General features: G+C 50.3%; 1 protein-coding gene across 1 annotated transcript in view; it reads left to right on the plus strand.

Moving 5' to 3' along the window:
• Positions 1-23,195, plus strand: part of CUNH1orf94 (chromosome unknown C1orf94 homolog) — a 45,025-nt gene that overhangs the window by 9,962 nt on the left and 11,868 nt on the right. The window contains exons 2-4 of the mRNA XM_036352716.1: positions 14,199-14,884; positions 18,071-18,328; positions 19,388-19,563. Of these exons, the coding sequence (XP_036208609.1) occupies positions 14,199-14,884; positions 18,071-18,328; positions 19,388-19,563 (1,120 nt within the window). The remainder of the gene's footprint in view (positions 1-14,198; positions 14,885-18,070; positions 18,329-19,387; positions 19,564-23,195) is intronic.

The following is a 23,195-nucleotide window of genomic DNA, read 5'->3' on the forward strand; positions in this document are numbered from 1 at the left end:
CCCCCCCCGCTCATGCCCTCACCCCCCCGTTGTCCATGTCCATTGATTAGGCCTATATGCTTGCATATAAGTCCTTTGGTTGATCTTTCCCCCTTACCCCCACCCTCCCCTACCTTCCCTCCAAGGCCCGACAGTCCAATCATTGCCTCTCTGTCTCTGGATCAGTCCTTGTTCATCAGTTTATGTTGTTCATTATATTCCACAAATGAGTGAGATCCTGTGGTATTTTATCCGCTCTCCAGTTCCATCCATGCTGTGGCAAATGGTAAGAGTTCCTTTTTCTTCTTCCTCTTCTTAAAGAATACCTTTCAGCATTTCATATAATGCTGGTTTGGTGGTGATGAACTCCTTTAGCTTTTTCTTATCCGTGAAGCTCTTTCTCTGACCTTCTATTCTGAATGATAGCTTTGCTGGATAAAGTAATCTTGGTTGCAGGTTCTTGCTATTCATCACGTTGAATATTTCTTGCCAGTCTCTTCTGGCCTGCATGGTTTCTGTTGAGAAATCAGCTGACAGTCGTATGGGTACTCCCTTGTAGGTAACTGACTGTCTTTCTCTTGCTGCTTTTAAGATTCTCTCTTTATCTTTTGCTCTTGGCATTTTACTTATGATGTGTCTTGGTGTGGTCCTCTTTGGATTCCTTTTGTTTGGGGTTCTCTGCGCTTCCTGGACTTGTAAGTCCATTTCTTTCACCAGGTAGGGGAAGTTTTCTGTCATTATTTCTTCAAAAAGGTTTTCAATATCTTGTCCTCTCTCTCATCTTCTGGTACCCCTATAATTCTGATGTTGGTACGCTTGAAGTTGTCCCAGAGGTTCCTTACACTATCTTCATATTTTTGGAATCTCTTTTCTTTTTTCTTTTTCGGTTGGGTATTTTTTGTTTCTTTGTATTTCAAATCTTTGACTTGATTCTTGGGATCCTCTTGTCTGCTGTTGGATCTCTGTAAATTATTCTTTATTTCAGTCAGTGTATGCTTAATTTCTAGTTGGTCCTTTTTCATGTCCTCCATGGTCTCACTATACTTATTGAGGGATTCATTAAATTTATTGGCGGTTTCCATAAAATTCTTGAAAAACCTTATAAACGTGGCCTTGAACTCTATATCCAGTCGTTTGCTTTCCTCCATTTCTGCCATTTGTGACCTGTTTCTTTGTCTCCGCATTTTGGCTGTTCCCTGTGTTGATAGAGTGGCCCTGCGCGCCAGGTGTCCTGTAGGGCCCACTGGCTCAGCCTCCCCAGTTACCTGGGGTGGACACTCTTGGTGCACTCTTGGTGCCTTGGTTGTTGTAGGATCACTGGGAGGAATTGAACTCCAGGCCAATTGGCTGTGAGAATAAGCTGTATCTAAAGTGGGAGAACTTCTGTGCTGAAGACACCCTTCTGGGGCAAGACTTGCTTCAGTGGGGCTTTGGTGCTCACTGAGTCTGCTCCCTGAGTGTGTCCCTTATGGATCTGAGGAGTTGCAATCTGGATGGTCCCCCTCTGACCACTGGGTACAGTGGCTCCTGGATCTAAGGAGGTGCTAATTCAGCCTCTGCCTGAGGCCACACAGCAGGAGCCATGAAGAGGCTCAGCTGTGAAGCAATGCAAGCGGCTGCGGGGCCTTGGGCCTTCTCTTGGAAGTTCTGGGTCTGCCTGACTCAGCTGCAGTTAGGTACATTCACATGCAAAAGCCTCTGCCGCAGCCTGGGTGGGGCGGGGTCTCAGGGAATCAAAGGGCAGATCAAGGAGCTATGGCTGATTCTCCGCCCGGAGTTGCGGGTCTCAGTGACCCGCTAATTGCTGCAAGCACCTCTGAGGGAAAGCCGCCTTCAAGTTCGCCCGCTGCCGGACAGACCAGCTTCTCCCCGTATGAGTCCTGGGTCCCCAGAGACTTCCCGGAACCGGAGTTCAGAGCAGTCGGGAGCTTGTGATTCAAAAAGACAGCCACGTCCTCAGGTGCCACCCCCTTTCCGCACGCTCGCGAGCCGCCGTACCTCTGCACTTCACCTCCGCAGCTCCTCTGGCTCTCAGCGTGCTTTTCTTTCCTTCTAGTTGTAGAATTTACACTCAGCCAGCCTTCCTGTTGTTCTAGATGATGTCTGCTCTGTCCTTTGCGGTAATTTTCAATTGTTGTGGGAGGCGAAAATTTCCCGGTGTTTACCTATGCCGCCATCTTAGTTTCTCGAGGGCAGTTATCTTTTAGTTAGTCTTAAATTAGGGCTTAGAGCAGTGGTTCTCAACCTTCTGGCCCTTTAAATACAGTTCCTCCTGTTGTGACCCAACCATAAAATTATTTTTGTTGCTACTTCATAACTGTAATGTTGCTACTGTTATGAATCGTAATGTAAATATCTGATATGCAGGATGGTCTTAGGCGACCCCTGTGAAAGGGTTGTTCGACTGCCAAAGGGGTCGCGACCCACAGGTTGAGAACCGCTGGCTTAAAGACTTGTGGCCAGCCACTCACTGACTTGCATCCTAGGATTACTTATTCATTCAGTCCCCTCATTGCAACAACTGCACAGCTTCTGTTGGGGGCTTAGGGTTTGCTGTTGACTCCATTGCTCTCACTGGGATGTGGCATTTGTTCGTTCCATCATTTATGGATTCATTCAACAAGCACTCACAGTTGCCTTCTCAGTGCCAGGGAACAAACCAATTCTTGATGCTCCTGTTATTTAAACAATTGCATGTGTCTTGTTTTTCTAGAAAAGTTGCTTGGAGTATGTCCACACTTTCATTTATTACTGTTATTATTTTAAAAAGCTGGTGATGGGCGTGATAAGGACAAGACTCACAATTGGAAACTCAGACTGATGTCCTAGAATAGAAGCCATCCCCGAGTCCAATGCTTCAGGCTCGTGTTTTCTCCCCTTGTGGGAACAAACACCTCTCTGACAATCGGAGGAAAGCTGCTCTAGACCTTGTGCCTGAAGCACCTTCTCAGACCCCTTGACATTTTGTAAATGACTTCAGAGACCCTCTGCGACCCAGGTCGGACCCTTTTCTCTTGGAACCAATACTTAAGTGTCTTCTTCCCCTGAGCTTCCCAGGGCTGAGTCTCAGCCTCTGCTGTGACCCCAATCACACTGACATTACCACATCCCCCTCCTGGTTGACAAGTGAATTATGAATGTAATGGTGCTGGCAGACAGAGGTCCAGGGCCCTCCGACCCTTCCCTCCTTCAGTCTCCTCACACATCCTGCAGTCAACTTCTTTTTTTTTTTTTAAGTTTTTATTGATTTTTAGAGAGAGGAAGGGATAGAGAGGGATAGAGAGATAGAAACATCGATGAGAGAGAAACATTGATCGGCTGCCTCCGGCACACCCCCTACTGGGGATGAGCCACAATCTGGCAGGGAATCAAACTGGTGACCTCCTGGTTCCTGGGTCAGCGCTCAACCACAGAGCCACACTGGCTGGGCTGCAGTTGCCTTCTTGACTTCTGGTCTCCCTGCTTATCTCTCTTCTGCCATCATTACAACATCTCATCTTGCTGTGTCTGGTTTCTTTTCCTCTTGGATGTCCTTCCCCCTGTGGCAGCTTCATCTTCCTAAAGCACATCAACAGTGCAGGTCAGGCATCTTCCATGGCTCATTCACTGTCTTCTGAGTCCCTTGACCTGGTTTCAAGGGTCTCAGTAGTTGGCCCTACCTACATCTTTAGATGAACATCTTGCTGCTCTTCTCCACTCCCTATAACCAAGACAAGCTACCAGCAAGTGCACATCTTCTTGCCTTTGCTCAAGTTATTTCACCTCCAGGAATGCCTTTCATCCATATCTCTGTCTATTAAAATCCTACCCATCCTTAAAGCCCTAGAATAAGTGTGTCACCCTCTGAAATTTCCACTGCTCATCCCATTCAACATGTTTTCTTCCTCTCTCTTCCATGTTCCCCTTTTGACTTTAAGTAAACAATTACATTCCTTCTCTTTCCTAAGGGTTTAAAGGTGATAAGAATATCAATATCAGACAATAGTAAAATACAGAGACCATTGGACTTGAATCCTAGCATACTTCCTAGTCGTAAGCAAGTCACTCAAACTTTCTGTGCCCCACTTTCCTCATCTGAAAAATGGAAAAAGTCATGTGACGACCTTAAAAGATTATTGTGGAGGTTAATAAAATAAGGTATGTAGAGCTCACATAGCACCTGGCATAACATAAGGACTCATCATCACCATCAGCATCATCATATCAGCATCATCACCATCAGCATCATCATATCAGCATCATCAGCATCATCATCATCATATCAGCATCATCATATCAGCATCATCATATCAGCATCATCACCATCAGCATCATCATATCAGCATCATCACCATCAGCATCAGCATCATTACCATCAGCAGCATCACCAACAGCATTAGTAGCAGCAGCATCACTATTAGCGTCATCACCATCAGCATCATCACCATCATTATTGTTATTATCAACGATAAAATGACGGGGTTAAGTAATTAAAAATAGTATGGGGAAAGGAGATTTATATACCCGAAAATCTAAGCAAAGGAAAAGTACTCAGCTGAGGATAACATTTTGCTGTGAGATTCTTGGCAGCGAGGTCAAAAAGGGAACATAGCAGTTGATTTCCATAACTCATATTATCTAATAAGAGAAAGCAGGGAGGCAGGGAGGCTCATCAGGAGAGACAAAGTGGAGGGGTCTTTATATGAGGATGATGGAATAGAAGGCTCGGTTTAGAACCAGCTCTCAGGTTTACCATTGGCCAGAGGGAAGAACACAACATCTCATTTGGATTTGTTGGTGCATTTCTGGCATGGGATTCCTGATAAGGTGGTCCCCTGGCACAAACTGTATGCTGACTGTGGCAACAACACTTCTCCCCCCACTTGACCAGGGCTCCATAAGGGCAAGGGCAGTGTCTTACTCATCTTTGTCTCCCCAGCACCCCGCTGAGTTCCTGGCATTTGATGACTATGCAGTGTATATGAATGAATGAGGAAGTGAATGATGGATGAACCATAAAAATGCCGCTGCAAGGAGGGTGAGTGAGGCCCAGAGGTGGCCAGGATCCAAGCAAGAGTCACGATCATCAGAGGAAGCATTGAGTGACATAGGGACAGAATATCAATAAGCCAAGACATTGCAGGGTTCCCCCCCTCTTTATGCCTTAAGGTGCAAAGAAGGAAAGTCATGTTTTCTTGAGCACCTGCTATGTGCCAGGCTCTGCATTTTAATTTTCTGTTTATCTCATTGTCTTAGCAACACCTGTCAGTAGATGGGCCATAGCACTCCCCTTTTACAGATGAGGAAGCTGAGGCTCAGAGGAGTTAGGCAACTTGCCCAGAGTCATCCAGCTCAAATGGCAGCAGAGCAGGAAGAGGAACCTGCTGGCTCCAAGGCCAGGGCTCTTTCTCAGACACCAGGAGACCTTTACAATAGCCCATGCGTGTCTGCTTAGCACTAGGAACCATGAGCGGTGAAAGGAAGATGAATCGTGATTAACGTCCCATGTCCCGTGTCCCCCTTTTTAATTTAATTTTATGGTTTCGGGACTTGTGCGGCAGGTTGTGGGAGCCTGCAGAGATGGGCCACCAGTGGTTTGGATTAATCCCCTTTTTAATATCTTTGTTGCAACGTTATTTCCAATTCAGCTCCCAAGTCACATTAAAAAAATACCTCTTCCTTAGGGTAAGCCTTCTCTTATTAAACAGATTCAAATGAAAAGTTTTAAAGATAATTTGAACAATAAGAATCACTCTGTAGCTCCCAGCCGAAGCTCCTTTATTGCCGTATTTATTCCGCAGTATTTCCTGTCTCATTCCCCAGCTCACTGAATCCTTCATCCCCCCCACCCCCCCAACCCTTTCAGTCCTTGGCCCAACTCAGACCTGAGTCCTGTGTTCTCAACTTCTCCTTTCCCCTCCTGCAGGGGGGAGGGTCGGGTCGGGGAAGAGGTGGGGTGGGAGGTGTCTCACCTCCACCTGCCAATCAGGGAGGAGCTGGAAAGTGAAAGGAAATTTGCACCAGGCTTGGTGCCTCCCTGTACATCATCTGCATCAGAATGCAGATTCCTGGGCCCCGTTCTGCACCAACCAAACTGCCATTTTCCCGCGAGGGCCCAGGAATCTGCATTTGGAACAAGCACTACAGGTGATTCCCGTGCACATGCATAGAAAGTTCTCTGTTACTTTAGGGGTCAAAGATGATGGAACCTCAGCCGTAACAGGGACATAGCTTGGAGAAGGTGGTGCCCCAAAGAAAAGCATGTGGGAAGGAGACTGACCTTTACTGAATTCCAAGTGTGTGCCAGAGACATTGTAAAAAATGACTCAACTCTATAAAGGTCTCTGCTAAGAAATGAGACGAACTCAAAGTCCAGGCTTGGTGTTCAGGCAGCTGACGGATTTCACAGTGTCACCTCCTTTCACCCCAGCCTGGGTGGTGTCCCCTTCCATCCCGGTGGAGTTTCAGAGCCTTCCCTAACTTTCCACCCCTAGCCATCCTGGCCCTGGGCTGTGAAGGGTCAGCAGGGCTCCAAGCCTGCAGCCCAGAGTGGCTCTCCTGCACCACCAGGTCTCTCTCTCAGTAGGAGCTGCTAACATTTGCATAGCGCTGCTGCAGTTTACCAAGCGCTTTCACATTCATCATTTCACTTAATCCTCACTGCAGCCAGGAGAGTGGAGGAGGAGCGGGAAGGGGAGGCCAGAGCTCTCTGAAGGACCTCTGCCCAGCTCCCCTGCCCCCCACTGGAGAGGTCCCTGCAGACAGAGCTCAGTGGGTTTCCAGGTACCTTTGGGACACAGGTGTGTAGGCCCCAGGATGGCAGCTAAATCTGCAGCTTCTCTCAACTGTCCCTCCACCCTCAAAATGAAAAAACTCGGCCCAGGCCCCTCAGTTAGTTAGAGAGGCAGAATCCATCCTTTCCCCTGGCCCCTTTCTTCCTGCTGTTTTTTTTTACAAGTGTGCACACATGGGTGTATATGTATAGTGTACTTGGCTGTGCTATGTGTGTCCATGTGTATGCATGTCTGCAACGTGTGTGTGCATGGCTGTGGTGTGTGTACACATGGCTGTGTGTGCATGCATGGATATGGTATATGTTCATGAGTGTGCTGTGTGTGCATGGGTGTGCTGTGTGTGCATGTGCATATGGGCATGGTATGTATGTCTGTGCTGCTGTGCTGTATGTGCATGCATGTATGTGGTGTATGTTCACAAGTGTGCTGTGTGTACACAGGTGTGCTGTGTGTGCATGTGCACAGGGGCATGGTATGTATGTCTGTGCTGCTGTGCTGTATGTGCATGCATGTATGTGGTGTATGTTCACAAGTGTGCTGTGCTGTGTGTGTGCATAGGTGTGGAGTGTGTACAGGGAGGGAAACCCAGGGCAGTTCAATGAACCCTCCTTCTGGAGGAGAGGGAAGATGGAGGAAGGTAGCTTTGACATGGATGGCCATGTTCCTTCCCTCCACAGTGGGCAGGGGCCACCCTGGGTGCTGTGACATATGCACCAGGGGAATGTCCATCAGCCCGGGGCAAGTGAGGTTGGGGCTCTCTGGGGGCTGGTGCCAGGCTGGATGCTGGAGCCTCTGCCTCCATGATGAAAGCCTCTGCTTGTCTGAGGCCCTTTGGTGCCTCTTTGTCACCCCCATGCACAGCCATGACTCCTTCAAGTCCCTGCATTGGCCCCACCTGCCCACCAAGTCTGCTGCCTCATCCTCTTTGTTTCTGGCTGGCTCCTGGCCTTTGGCCCTCCTGCAACTGAGATTCAGAGAAGGGAAGTGAATTGAGGTCACCTATCGGAAAGGACAGAGCTGGGGTTTGAATGCAGGTCTCCTGACTGCCAAGGCCTTGCTCTCTCTCCCACTTCTGTTTTGGAAAGTATAGGATAGGGGCTAAGAGTAGTGGCTTGGAGCCGTGAGGACTTGCTCCCAACTCTGCTCCAGCACTTACTCTCTTGGGTGAACTTGAATTTGTTGTTCAATTCCTGAGCCTCAGTTTCCTCTTTCTAAATTGGGGAGGAAGATGTTACCTACTCCTCATGGTTGCTCTGGAGTCTAACAGTGGACACCTAGCAGACACAGCACAGGCCCTGGCTCAGGTTCAGTCCCTTCCCGTCATGCCTCTGGGCTACTATTGGGAAGAGACCAGAGCCTGACACTTCCCTGCTGAGATCTCCTCAGTGGCTTTCCTGTTCCTGTAGAATAAAAACTTGGAGCATCACTCTAAGACCTGGCAGGCTCTGACTGCTGCCATCTCTAACCACACCTCTTGTGACCTCCCCACTTTCCAATTTATGTACCCCACCCACTTGAGCATAGTTCCATCAGTGCACCAAGCTCTTGCTTACCATGTGATCTTCACACATGCTGTTCCCTGTATCTGGAAAGCTCTTCCTTGCTTTTTTTTTTTTTACCTGGTTAAATGCTTATTATCCATTAGGCCCCCGCCGAAATGACATTTCCTCAGAGAGCCCTTTCTGCTGTCCTAACTGAGGGGTGTACCCCTGGTATTCTCACACATAGCGCTTCACTTTGGTTTCCCGGGTAGCCTCATGGGTAAGAGAGCAGCATCTGGGCAAGATTGCCTCAATTTACACCTTGTCCCTTCTTAATTCTGTGACCTTGGGAAAACTCTCTTGTCTTCTTCATTTTTAAAACTGGGATGGTTATGTCTCTCTGTATCAGTTAGCTTTTGGTACTTAATAGACTGCCCCAAAGCTTCGTGGCTCAAAACAACCACTATCGACTCACCTCACGTTTCTGAAGTTCAGCAGTCTGGGCTGGGTTCAGCCAGGTAGTTCTTCTGGTGGGGACTGGGCATGGCTGGGCACGGATAGTGCTCACCCAACGTCTGCAGCTCAGTTGGGTCTGGCCAACTATTGGGGTTCGCCTCTGGGGGATGTTTCATTCTCCAGCAGGCTCACCTCGGCTTGTTCAGCGGCATGTAGTCGAGTCCCAAAAGAAATAAGAGGCGGAGTCCTAATGAATCAAGATGGAGGGAATTACCAAAGAACCTGGATACAGGATGCCAAAGGGGTGATGAAATGGGCCATGGTTGTCGTCAGTACACACTAGCCCCCCGGGGGCTGTTGTGGGGACTAAAATGAGAGTTTTGCATGGCAAGTGCTTAGCACAGTGCCTGGCTGTTAGCACTCCAGACAGGCTAACACTGCTTCCTATTTTATGAACTAGGGCCTGATGCAGCTTAAGGTCTGACCCCCACGGAGGGGAGGGGATTTGAATCCAGTGTCTGCCTCTCTCTAGAGACACGGCTCATAGCCAATATGCTCGTAGCCACGCAGATGTGTCAGGAAGTCAGAATCTCACCCAGTCAGGGGGTGAGTCTGTGGACGGGCTGCCCTCCCAGCCCAGGTCTGTGCTGGACCCAGCGCCCGTCTCACGCCTCCCTCTTCCACCAGCCACGTTGCCTGGGCACGGGGCCTGGGTCCCCTGTTTGTGGATGGTCTGAAATGCTATAGCGAGAAGAAAATATTTGTTTTGCTGTCCTCTTCCAGCACTAACAATTTTCTGCTTGCATTTTTCTGTTGTTTGGCTCAGCTGAATAGCAGTTTTCGTCTTTGCTCTGTGTTATCATGTACACAGAACTGCTGTCGGGGAGCTAACAGCATGCTTGCTTAGTCATTATTCTGGGAAGGGGTGCCAGCCAGTCAATAGCCTTTATTTTTGTATAGCTCTGTACACTGCAAATGCAGGAATAATGCACAGCATCCGCAGACAGAGCCGCCGTCAGACACCTATCATTTCTGGAGGCGGGCAAAGCAGAGGTGGTGGCAGCAGCTGGAGCCACGGCACCGAGTGTGACTCTTGCTTCCTCTGTCAGCGCCCAGGAGCTGGGTTAACCTTCCTGAATGATTCACTGTGATAGTCTGTGGCAGATTTTATGGTTTTTTCCCAACTCAAAGGAGAAAGCAAATAGCACGGGAGAAGTGCCAACATCGGCAAAACTTCTTAGGAAGAGAGAAGAAAAGATAGATTCCAGAAATGCAGGCAAGCAGGCTTGGTGTGGAACCCAGCAAAGTTGGAAGGAGAATGAAGTCTTTTTGTGAGCCCCAAGGTGGTGGCTAGGGTGCGGGCTCTGTGTGGGATCAGCCAGGGGCCTGCCTTACCAAGGTTGGGGGTCTTAGGACTAGACCTATCAGGGTAGTTAGTGAACTGTTCACAGAGATGCCAGGCCAGAGGTGGGACATGGGCAGAAAGACAGAAAATGGAATCAAAGCCAGACAGGTTGCAACCCATGCAAGGACGTAGACAGCCTTTGGCAACGGAGCTCCTGATTCCAAGAGCTCCAAGAAATGGACAAATGTAATGACAAGTTCATGAGCTTCTTCATTCATTTATTCAACAAATACTGAGCTGAAGTTATGTGCCAGGCACTGTGCTAGTCCCCCAGGCCTCTGTGGTGAAGATAAGACAATCTCTGCCCACAGAGAAGATATATTGTTGTGTGGAGTAAAGGCATAAAAAAGATACTGTATGATGGTGATAAATGCTAAGAGGAAAATAACCTGATGGAGTAGAAAATGCCTAGTAAGACTGGGCAGGGGTGTGGGAGGAGGTAGTAACTCTTTTACAAATGGGATAGGAAAGGTTCATTTGAGAGTGAAACTTGAACTAAGGCATGAATGATGAGAAGGAGCCAGTCAAGGGATGATCTGGCATTCCACAGGACATGCAAAGGTATGTCAAGAAATATCTATAAGGCCAGAGTGGCCGGAAGAAGGGGGAATCGAAGTGGGAGGGGGCGATGGGGTCACTTCGTGTGGTGCCCTGGATTTTACTCTGTGTGTCATGAGAATCCACAGGAGGGTTTAAATGGCGGAATGGTTTGGTTTGAGTTCTGGGAATGTCCTAGCTCTTAGGACATGCACTTTTCTAGAACAAACAAGAACAGAGGAATCTTGTTTTCATGGGGGTGGAGGGGACAGGTCAGGAGACCCTCCATCAGGGATCTGTAGCTGCACTAAATCTCCACTGTAGGGAGGTGTTGGACAAAGGCTGCCTTGGAGAAGTGGAGATGGGATGGTGGTGACTGGATTGATTGACTTATTCCCTCCAAGTGTTGATCCAGGATTACTGTCAGGCTGCGGGCAGGGTCTCTAGCAGTGTCCCTAAGGCTCAGCCCTGGAGTGTGTCCCTTTCAACATTTTCATTCACAAGTTGGCGGGAGACCCAGAAGAGGTGCTCATCAGACATGCAGCTGACAGGGAGCTGTGAGGGACAGCTAATGCCACGGATGACAGGCTCAGGATTCGCCGCAATGATCCTCCACAGGCTGGAGTGATGGGATGAGCCCCAGCGATATCCCCGACTGCATTCACGACTCTAGCCCATGTTCATTCTGGTTGGTTGTCAGCTGCAGTGTAGTGATATGTGAGTCACTGTGTGCCCCATGTGTGTGCACATCAGGTGGGGAAACGAAGCCCAGCCTGGAGCAGGGGCTGGGAGACCTCGCTGGGTACCATCCCTGGAGAGGAAGCAGGCCAGGTGGGAGGAGGTGGTGATGGCAGCCAGACCCACTGGCATCCCCACACCAGCCTCTTTACTTTCTTGGTGACAAGGACCTCAGCCTCTTTCAGGCTCACTTTTTCCATCTGTAAAATGGGGATGATACTGTCTATTGCCCAGGGGTGTGGAGAGGATTAAATTTGAGCATATGGATGGATACCTGGTTTCCTGCCTGTAGTAAGTCTAATTTAGAAAAATCTATTGATATATAGCTTGCTTTGTAAGGTGTTTTGTTTGTTTTTTGTGGGTATTTTTTTGGTTGGGGGGCGGGGAGACTGATCCTTCAATTGTCTGGTTTCTGTGACTTGAGACTCATCGGTTCCCTTTGAGGGTGAGGATGAGGATGAAGAGGAAGGAGGGGGATCTAAAACTTAGGACCATAGATTGGCAACCTCTTTATTCTAGTTGTCCCCGTAGACAGAGAGAGAGAGTGAGGCCTACTTATAGGATAAGTCTAGACTTGGGAGGGAGGAAAGAAAGGGAGTAGGAGAGAGGACAGTGAAAAGGGAGAGAAGAGAGGATGGAGTGGAGAGGAGAGTGATACCCCACACCAGCCTTGCTGGCCTCCAGTGCTTCCAGGCCAGCCCCCTCCAGCTAAGACTCTCAGCCAGTGTGCTGGCTGTGTACCAAGCACGGTATCAGTGCTGAGCTCACACATGGATACCTCAGCAAGTTCTCATACCGCCTATGGGGGTGGGTGCTGCAGGTCTCAGACCCACCTTACAGGGGTTCCCTGAAGTTCTAGATCTAGGGTCTGACATGAATCAGGCACAGGAGTGGTGCCTGATTCCGATCCAGGTCTGTCTGGCTGGAGTCTGCCCTTTCCTGGCACTGCTCCCTGCCTCCTGACCTGGGGAGGCTACATGCAGAAGGCACGGCTGTCTCAGGTGTTGAAATAGCAACACATTCCTGTGTTGTTAGCTCCTCCACATGCACCCAAGTGCCCTGGCCACACAGCCCCTTCCACAGGATCCCTGAGCCTCATCCGAACCTGGCAACCAGGGGCTTAATGCCCAGCACAGCAGGAAGCCGCTGGGACTATAGCCCATGTCCATTCTGGTTGGTTGTCAGCTGCAGTGTAGTGATATGTGAGTCACTGTGTGCCCCATGTGTGTGCATATCAAACACACATAGGTATGTGTCTGTGTGCACGTGTGAGTGTGCATGTGCTCATACACAAAGAGCATTACTGGGAAGGCTGGATTTGATTCTATAGTCACTGTTTGTGGGACTCGCCAGGCCCTTCGAATGGGTTGGCAGGAGCATGTGCCAGGCCTCCCCAGCTGCAAAGTTCCACTCGTGAGACACTTTAGCTTTCCCCTCTGATCTCTTCTTTGCCATCTTTACCACCTTCTCTCAGGGCCAGTGCACTGAGAAGTTTCCAGAATGCTCTGTGTAGACCACCTCATCTCCCCTTCTCGGGAGCCCATTGAGATGGTCTTAAACTGGTGGTGGTGATTCTCCTGGGAGTGCCAGGGAGGGAGGTGTCCCCTTGTGAAGGATGCCGGTGGGGCATGCTGGGCCATGAGCCAGGCCAGCAGGATTGCCACCCTCTCCCACACCTGGAGAGAGCCAGCAACAGGAGCCTAGAGTCCATGGGACCATCAAGCCCCATCGGGTTGGTGCGGGACATTAAGGGTCCAGCTGGGGGCCAGGGTCTGAGGTGCAGGTGGAGGCCCGTGTGTAGATACAGGTAGATAGATACTTGTGAATCTGCAGGGACCAACCATCTGCTGGTGCTCCTCGGAAGTGGGGCCGGCTCCAGAGGCCTCGATCTGGGCAAAGGGCCATGCCAGCCAGGGTGGACCACTGGGCCACAGTGTGGAATCCAGGATTCAGGTGCTCAGCCAGGCTGAACAGGTGTAGACATACTAGCTGACACTGCGTCACCCGTACTCTGTGCCAGACACTGTCCACAGTGCTTTGCACGTCTGTGATATTCCTGGAAACCAGATCAGGAAACAAGGCTACAAAGATACTGAGCAGACTGCTCAGGGTCACACAGTGGGGAAGTGACAGAGCCCGGTGTGAGGTCCATCTGTCCTCTCCACAGTCCCTTCTCTCACTCTGCCACTCTGCAGCCAGTCCTCAGGACTTCCCAGGGCTCAGCCTCAGCCCTCTGAGCCCATGCTCAGAGCCGTTGGATCATCCCTGGCCCTTTTGTTGCTATCGTTTTTGCTTCAGGTCCTGGGCATGCCTGAATAGGGAGGAGGGAGGGATGAAATGAAATAAAAGCTCAGCTCAGCCCAGCTGGCGTGGCTCAGTGGTTGAGCATCAACCTAAGAACCAGGAGGTCAGGGTTCAGTTCCCCGTCAGGGCACATGCCGGGGTTGTAGGCTGGATCCCCAGTGTGGAGTGTGCAGGAGACAGCTAATCAATGATTCTCTCATCACTGATGTTTCTCTCTCTCTCTCTCTCTCTCTCTCTCTCTCTCTCTCTCTCTCTCTCTCCCTTCCTCTCTGAAATCAATATATATATATGAAGCTCAGCTCACTTAGCAAGTAGTAGTATTGGGAGAGGACTGCAGTGTCCCGATTCCCAGAACCACACTTGGTGCTGGGCCTGCTGGTGTGGTGTAGGGACCTCTTGGGAGTCCCAAGAAAGCAATCGGTTCCCCTTACCTTCTCCATCTGCTCTCCCTGGGGCCCGGCCCTGCAGCAGAGCCACCCTTCCCCAGCAGGCACTGAGGCTCCTGTCTTTCTGACTTGTTTGCAGGGCTCTGGAGTTCAGCAGTGACAAGGACGAGATCTCCCTGTTGGTGGAGCAGGAGTTCTTGAACCTGACCAAAGAGCACCTCATCCTGGTCACGGAAAGCTCAAGGGAGCTGGAGGCTGCTGGCTCCCCGGAGGGGCCCGGACAGCCCCCTCCCTGCCTTCTCACGCCTCCTCTGGTGGTAGGCAGCAGGGAGCGCCCGCGAGCCTCTGTCATTGCCGGTGACAAGCTGCTGGAGCCGAAGGTGGCCGTGTCCATTATCGGCAGCAGGCAGGACTGTGATTCTGCCATGACCACGGTCACGGGCATCCTGCGTGCTGCCAAAGTCAAGCGTGCCAAGGGGACAGAGGACGGGGGCCACAGCCTGGGTGCCTCCAACTCAGAGATCAGCAAGCTCCTGGCCCAGTTCCCACTAAAGTCCAAAGAGACCTCGAAGGCCCCCGACAAAAAGGTGGTGCTGGAGGAGACGCGTGTCATCAAGGATTTCCTGCAGAACAGCATGTTCAGCGGCCCCCTCCACAGGGAGCCCATGGGGCTGGGCCCCTTCCTGCTGCTGCCACCTTCGCCGCCTCCTGCACCCACTGACAAGCTCCTTGAGCTCCCCGTTCAGAAGAGGCAGCTCCCAGTGTTTGCCAAGATCTGCTCCAAGCCTGAGGTGGACCCCGACGTGGAGGGGCACCACTTGATGGGTGAGTGGGGCTGAAAGCAGGGCTGGCAGGTGGGCCTGTAAGGAGGAGAAACTCACCAGAAAGCCAGTTGGGCTGCAGCGGTGCATGCGGCATCTTCGTGCAGAGTAGGACAGACGAGGTGGCCTCTCTGGTGGGTGCAGCGTTTTCAGTGTCCATGTGCCCCCGGGCTGGGTGCCCGTGTACAGGGCACAGCTGATTCCAATGTGCTTTGAGAAGAGGGACAGGCACATTTGGCACCTGACTCATTTGGAGTCCACCGGGTATCCAGGGTACGTTGAAAGAAGCACTTACCCAGCTGAGTCCTGGGTGGAGCTGCAGAATGGGGACTTTAAGCCAGACAGGGGAGAGGTTTGATTGGCAGCTGGCGTTATTTGGCTTCTAATGGAGGTGCCTATTCTGACAATGAGGTCTGGTCCTCTCTCTGGGGCAGGGGGTGAATATGTAAATTCTCCAGGTACAGTTGAGACCATTGGCCCTGGAATTTGTTCCCAGCACCTCCATGGCCTTCGCAAAGTGCATTTCCACCCCCTAACTGAGGAGTCAGCCTTCCCAGGAGATGCAGCCACCCCCCAAGTTTCCCCGTCCCACTCGCAGGTTCTACAGATGGTGCCTGTTCTAATTCAGCCATTCAGATTGGGTGGCTCCAAGAAGGCAGACTGGTGCTGGGGCACTTGCCTATAGTCAGCTGTCGCTAGGAGTAAGCCAAAAGGAAATTTATCCCTATTCCATGAGCATGAAAGGATAACTGAGATATACCTGAACCAGGAGACCCAGATCCATGTTCCTAAGGAAATAGCAAGATGGTCACACTTGAGGACATGCTGTGTGCTGGAGCATTGTTGGAAGGCCAAGGAATCACAGCTGCGCACAGCAAGCTGGCCTCCAGGTCTTGGGCAGGCCTCTAGGAGCCAGGGGGCTCTTTGGGGACTCTGGGCCGAATGTGTGAGAAGATGAGCCCTGCCTGGAGAAGGGGCTTTTCTCCCACCCCCTTCTCTAGGAGGCATGCATGGCTCTCTCTCTACCCGCCCTCCCCAACATTTATGTATGTCTGTGTGCACAAATGTATGGGCAAAGGTGTGAGTGTATTGGGTAGAGCCGTGGTCGGCAAACCGCGGCTTGTGAGCCACATGTGGCTCTTTGGCCCCTTGAGTGTGGCTCTTCCACAAAATACCACGTGCAGGCGCGCACATACAGTGCGATTGAAACTTCGTGGCCCATGCACAGAAGTTGGTTTTCGGCCTGGGCAAGTCTATTTTGAAGAAGTGGCGTTAGAAGAAGTGGGGGGTATCGGTCGGTCAGGTGACGGGAGACGCGGTGCAGGGTCGACCTCAGCGAACGTACCTCAGTCAGATTGAGGACGTTTTCAGCAAAGGCCAGCTTAGGAGTACCCTAATTAAGTTAATAACAATGCACCTACCTATATAGTTTAAGTTTAAAAAATTTGGCTCTCAAAAGAAATTTCAATCATTGTACTGTTGATATTTGGCTCTGTTGACTAATGAGTTTGCCGACCACTGGGTTAGAGGAAATGCAGGTGTGGCTGCATCTGAGTGTGTATGTGTTTGTGAGTGTGTTCGTCCTATGTGTGGAGTTTCATACACGCAAATGAGTCAAACGAGTGACAGGCGGAAAGGTGTGTGTGTCTGGGTACACAGACGCTGGAAGGGGAGTTTTGGAGATGAGCGAGCAGCAAGCATGTTTAAGGCGACCGAAGGTGTGTGAGAGAGACTGCAGGTGTGTGGCTCTCTGGGGACAGGGCTATTATTATTAGTAGGTATTGTTATTTCAGTGCACTAGCTGGGGGCTAAACTCAGCAACCAGAGAAACTCTTGGAAGGGACTCTAGGGACATGTTTTGCTAAAAATGTCATTTTTCTCCTAAATTGGCTCAGGCTAGAGCAGCTCTCTCCTTTGCTATGATGGCTCTAGGAGGACATGCCCAGTCCTGCCCAGACTTAGCCCCGAGGTCATTGGGCTGGAAAGAAGTGGGGGAGCAAGAGCTGGGGGGATCCAATCCACTCCCAACACTGGACACAAGTTCCCCTGATATCGTAGCTGCTGAAATGATCCAAGATGCCTGCTGTGTATCCAGCACCATTTCCCAGCCATGCTTCATGTAGACGGGACCCCCAGGCTGGGGAAGGAGTGAAGGGTGCAGGGATGGCCAAGGCCCCTCCCCTGCTTCAACCAAGCAAGGGCTTTTTAATTTGGTTTAAAGAAAGAGTCCCATTTCCAAAAAGGAAGTACAGGTGAAGACCATCGTTGCGGAGGGTCCTGTCATGGTCCGGACAGTGTCCTTGCACTGGGGAGCTCTGGTTCTGTTTGGAGAGAGACCTGAGCCTGGCACGGACCACATCCTGTGACTCACTCCATCTCCCCGATGACTCCTTGCCTTGGCCTGCAGTCACCCATCGTCTGCCGTGCCCTCCTCCTCATGCCCCTGGACGGAAGGCCTGGCTGAAGAGACGCTTCCTTCTGGAAGCCCTCTGACCCTCTCAGACAGAAGCGTCCTCAGCCACCCCTCCTCTCCCACTGTGTCCCTCTGTCACCTCATGGTCCCCATCTGCCTTGTCCCGGAGCTATTTCTGGGTCTGTCTCTCTCTCCTTCCTTGTTGTGAGCTCCTGCAGGGCTGAAGCTGGCTCTGACTCATCACAGTGTCCCCAGTACTCAGGTCAGGGCCTGGTGCTGATGAGTGAGCTGAATCACCTGTAAGCATCAAAGCAGGACCAGCGTCCATGATGAGGGGCCAGACTGTGGCTTAGGCCACGTGTCTGTGGGAACTGGTGTCTCCCCCACTAAGCCAGGTGCTCCCAGTAGGCAAGAACTGTGTCCACATCACCTCTTACCTAGAACCTGACACTATGGAGGGTTGGAAGGAAGGAAGGGAGGGAAAAAGGAGGAAGGGTGGAAAGAAAATAGATAAAAAGGAAAGGAGGGAAGAGGGGAGGGAGGAAGGAAGGAAGGAGTTCATGAGAATTGAAGACCAGAGTGGGCAGTGGGCAGTGAAGGCATCAGGATGTTGTGATTGGACTTGGCTGGGAGAGAGACAACAGAGTGGTCTGAGCCTGAGGTGTGTGTATAGAGGATCCGTCACTTAGTCTAAAGAAGGTGCCCTCCCCCCTCCCCCCCGCTTTACCTAGCACTTGGCCTACTAGAATCATTGACTCAGTTTCCTTCCTCCTGCAGAACAAAACTCAGGCACCAAGGAGCCAACCAAGGGTCGAGAGAGCCTCTTTCTCAGTCAGTGGCCCCAGAGCCAGAAGGACATCTGTGCTGAAGAAAGTAGCAGTGACTCCGGGGGCTCCATGTCCATTGCCCTACCAGCCAAGAAGTCTGCGTGGTCCCCTGAGAAGACCCTGTTCTATGAGTTCCTTGGGGCCACCAAGAACCCAGGCGGGCAGCTGAGGCTGCGCAGCAAAGAGGTGGATGGGCTGGAGCTGAAATGTAAGCCGAACCTGCCCAGAGAGAGTCAGTGGAAGGGAGGTCAGGAACCCTCACAGGCCCTGGAAGTGGCTCTGCCATTCAATGGCTGTTATATCCCCGGGCAAGTCACTGTCTTTCTCTGGGTGTCAGTTTCTAAACCTATAAAATAGGGGAGATGACTTTCTCCCTATGTCCCTTAGTGATTGTATGTAGGGAATACAATCGCTAGAGAAATGCTGTTGGCTTTGAGGGGTTACATGGGTGTTATTGGGGGTCAGTTCGGACACTTAGTCAGGTCAGACCTGACTAAGTATACCCCCTCAAGTTGCCCAAAACAAAGAAAAATCCACGCTTCAGATTATTTGTATGCTGAGATTACTTATGTCCCTGCGTTGTCTCCCTTGCCCTCCTACAACTGTTTTAATCAAACCTACTTTTCCAAAAAAGATGCCAAAAAGGGGAAACTGAGGCCCATCTCTGACTCTATAAGCCCACAAGAATTATAGTAGAGGGAGAGAATTAAGGATTCATATTCTGAAACAATTCAGCCAAATCTCATTCATTCAGACTCGTTTTGGGTCATCCCATAGTGAATCATATAATTTTTTTTTTAAATATTAAAAAAAAATAACTCCAATATACATATAACAAACTGTGCAAGGTTCTCCAGGGGAAGGGGGTTGCTTTAATAATTTGAACAGAATGACTTCTAGTGGCATAGCAATTGCTTCTATAAAACTGGATTTTTATAAAGTACTTGAAAGAATGTGGTTTTGAATGTAGGTGAGATGTAGTCTTAGCAATCGGGTTTATTGTGTGCACTGCGACCTGACACTGCCTCCTTTACTAGTAAGTGATGGAGAGAGAGGCTCCAAGGCAGACCCAGCTGGGAGTTTCACCCCTTCCAAATTGGCAAGGTGTGAAGGAATGGTGTTTTCCTATAGCTGGAAATTCACTTAAAGAACCAAGAGGAGCTTAAAAAACCTGACCTCCAAGAATATTAATCCCAGGGACAGTCCTGCTGAGGGTGTCCTGGCCTCTTCCTGCCTCAGTCACTGAAACCTCTCCTGTGACTTACAGTTAACCCACCTATGACTGCGGGGGACAAGAACAACCTCAAGTACACAGGGAACGTCTTCACCCCACGCTTTGCCACCACCTTGACATCAGCATCCCTGAACCAGCCACTCTGGCTGAACCTGAACTATCCACCTCCGCCAGCGTTCACAAATCACTCCACCTTCCCACAGTATCAGGTGAGTGAGCGGGTTCTGGGCCTGCTTTCGAGGTGGCCATCCATGCAGGTTCCCACCACAGAGGAGCTGCAGCTAGCAGGATGCCTAAATCACAGAGAACCTTGACACTAGTTAATGTCTTCACTGTGGCCACATCAGACCAACTACTTGGTGCACACACCTGAACATGCATATATATTTTTCTAATTTCTTTTGTCTGATTTCCAGTTCACTCGGGGCTAGGTATTCCAGAGCTGCATTGCTAGCTCTGGCCTGTTCAGTGCTCGGGCTCCCGGGATAGGATGACAGCATAGTCTTTCTTCTCCACCCACTTCCTGTGACTTCCTTTATAGTCAGGTGACATGCATCCTAGATTACTTGGGACAGTTCCAGTTTAGGTCTTTTGTCCTAGAATAATTATGAATAGCACCGCTTTCACTCTCAAGCGTCCTGGTGTGGATGACAAATTATACGGTCACTTCATTGAAACATCTGAGCAGACTTCGCTAAGGCGGCACAGTGCTTGGTCTTGGACTCATAGCTGAAATGAAATTAGTAGCCAGGCAGACACAAGGGGATGGTAAAACACTCAGACAGGGTTGGAAATTTTACTCACAGAACTTATTATTCAGGGCAAATGTAGTTTCTGTAGTTTGTCTATTTAATCTCCCTTAAGAGCTGCCGCCCACTGGGTGGAAGAAGGGAAGAAATCAAATAAATGTCCACTCTGGTTTAAACCATAGTCCAATCCAATAGCTTAATAGTCCCTTAAGGTAGTGCTCAGCTTGTCGGAAAGCTGCTCCGTGTCTAAGATTCCTGTCTCCTGACCCCTCCCTGGCTCCTCCAGAGCGGCGTGTTGGTGTGTGGGAAAGGGTGGGAATAAACACCAACTTGTGGGTCAGGTTCTTGAGAATTTGCTGCCCGGCAAAGCCCGCACAGGGCAACTAGAGACAGAAATTTGCTGGAAGTCTTCTGGTCCTGTCTCTGTGCCCCTCCCACCGCCCCTTGGGCCCTGTGTCATTTCCCCCCTTACAGCAGGGAGAGCTGTCTTCCCAACTCCATATACAGCCTCTCAGAGCTGTAGCCCCTGACTCTTTTTAAAATATATATATTTTTAATGATTTCAGAGAGGAAGGGAGAGGGAGAGAGAGATAGAAACATCAACAATGAGAGAGAATCATTGTTTGGCTGCCTCCTGCACACCCCCTACTGGGGATCAAGCCTGCAACCAGGGCATGTGCCCTTGGCCAGAATCGAACCCGGGACCCTTCAGTCTGCAGGCTGACGCTCTATCCACGGAGCCAAACTGGCAAGGGCGCCCCTGCTCTTAAACGGAGCTAAAGGAGTTTAGCAAAATCTCTCTTTTTCTCTTCAAATGTTTTTTTTCAAGACTTTTTGTTTGTTTCCTTAAGAGAGCCCACCCTCTCCTCACACAGGACAGAAGGCCTCCTGCGCCACCATCAAGGTGATCATGAATCCGTGACCTAAGGGAAATCTAAGCGTGTGCTTTCCACACCTATCATGCTGTCCCTGCACAGGTCCCTGTTCGTGTGCTCACAGATTCAGCAACCCCGTCAGCAATGTTCGTCCACTCGTGCTCGTCTGAGTGCTTGTTCACTACTCAGCCATGTCTTCACCTTCTCAGGGACATGCTCATTTTTACTTATTATTTGCTCATGTATTTAAATAATTGTAAAAACCATTGCTTTGCACTGACTATAGAACAGCATTGGCAAGGGGATTCAGAGGTGACTAAGCCAGGAACCACCTCCAGGCCGGCACTGTGTGGGCACCCCCACTGCAGAAAGAGAACCGATGGCATCATTTTATTCAGTGTAAACCAGTTCCTCTATTATGCACTCTCAGGGCTCACCGTGCAAAGCTGATTCATCATGGTTTGCTTTATAAAGTGCAGATAATATCTCTTTGCTATGCTGACTCCTTCTGACTTGACCTTTTAGAATAGTGAGATTTGGATGCATATTTTTTTACATTAAGTATATTGGAGTGACATGGGCTAATAACGTTATATATGTTTCGAGTATATAATTCTATAATACAGCATCTGTATATTGCATGGTGTGCTCACCACCCAGTCTCGTCTCCTTCTATTACCGTATATTTGACCCCCTTTATCCTCTTCATCCTCCCCACCCCTCTGGCAATCACCACACTATTGTCTGTGAGTTTGTTTTGTTTGTTCGTTTGGTGCTTTCTGTTTTATATCCTACCTATGAGTGAAATCATATGGTTCTTTTAAGCATGAAGGCCCTTTGTCTTAAGAGATGCAAGTGTTTGTGTTGCAGGACTGACTCTGGGTTCCCTGGCTTCTGGGCACAAGCGGTTGGAGGCCCTGGCTGGTAGGGCCCCTGGGTCTTGCAAGGCAGTGTAGGCGCTGACAGGGCCCAGTGACTATAGAAGTTGACCCCCCTGCCCCCCCCCCCCCCCCGCCCCCACAGGTGGTAAAGAAGGACGGCATAATTTACCTTCTCATCATCAAGGGGCCTGGGATAATAACAATAAGTCAGGTTTGCAATCAGCAGCTGTTAAAAGGAATCCTTCCAAGCTGTGTGGCCTTGGGCAAGTTAGGCAAATGCTCTGAGCCCTGGTTTCATTATAATGACAGCAGCAGCAGCAGCAGCCATTTGATCCGGTTGTAAGGTTAATTGAGTCCATGGATGGGAAAGAGCTTGGTAAAACCTAAAGTATGATACAGGTGTTGGTTTTTATTATTATTCAGCTCTGATCTCCCTAGAAAACAGGTCAGTGAGCTCCGCAGACCTGGAGACACAAAGGAGAAAAGGGGGAACAATTTATCCCACTCTCTTTTCCTGCTTGGCATAGGGGTAAAGGTGAGGTCCCAGATCCAACTAATTCCAAGCTCTGCTGTGGAGGAAGGCAAGCCTGGAAGACTAAGTCCCCAGTACCAGGAGCTCCAGAGGCTCCTGGGCTGCTTGGCATGAAGGAACTCTGCTCCCAGTTAAGGAGGGAGGCTGCACTGGGAGAGGCCATGGCTCCAAGCAAAGAAGAATGAGTGTTTATTTACCTTTGCTTGTGATTTTATAGAATTGCAAGTCAAACAGCTAGAAATGTCTTCCCAGTCATATAGGGTTGCTTTTAGAGGACAGAGCAGGGATGGGCAGCTGTTTGTCTTGCACAGATCCGAGGGGTAGCCTATCCCCGCAGACCTGGGGAGGATGGCAGCCTGGGGGCATTGGCTGTGCAAAGCAGAGCTGAGTGCTAATGGGGTGGAGGGGATGTAGGAGGGAGTGAAACAGAGGAGCTATATGGAAACCCTGGACGTGGAGTTCACTGAGGGCTGGGAAGAGGCAGGGCAGCCCCATCCATCTCCTCTCTGTCCAGGTTCAGGCCATGGCCAGAGTGCAGGGACCAGGCTGTGGTCACGGTGGTGAGTGGGGTTGCCCTAGGCCACGGGGCTTTGAGTAAAAAGGAGCAGGCACACTGGTTTCAGGTGAAGGGGTTGGTGGAAGTGGGAGGGGCTCCACCATGGTCAAGTGTCTGGTGCACAGGAGCAGAGAGCAAGGAGGGGCTGCGAGAGTACATGTGCTTTTAGGGGCCTGGAAGAGGGGCACTAGGAGAGTTGGGAGACTTTCCCCCAGGCCCCATATCAGGACCCCATGGCTCTGAGTCAG

The sequence above is a fragment of the Myotis myotis genome, unplaced genomic scaffold, assembly GCF_014108235.1.
Source record: "Myotis myotis isolate mMyoMyo1 unplaced genomic scaffold, mMyoMyo1.p scaffold_m19_p_2, whole genome shotgun sequence".
In the NCBI taxonomy this organism is placed as follows: domain Eukaryota; kingdom Metazoa; phylum Chordata; class Mammalia; order Chiroptera; family Vespertilionidae; genus Myotis; species Myotis myotis.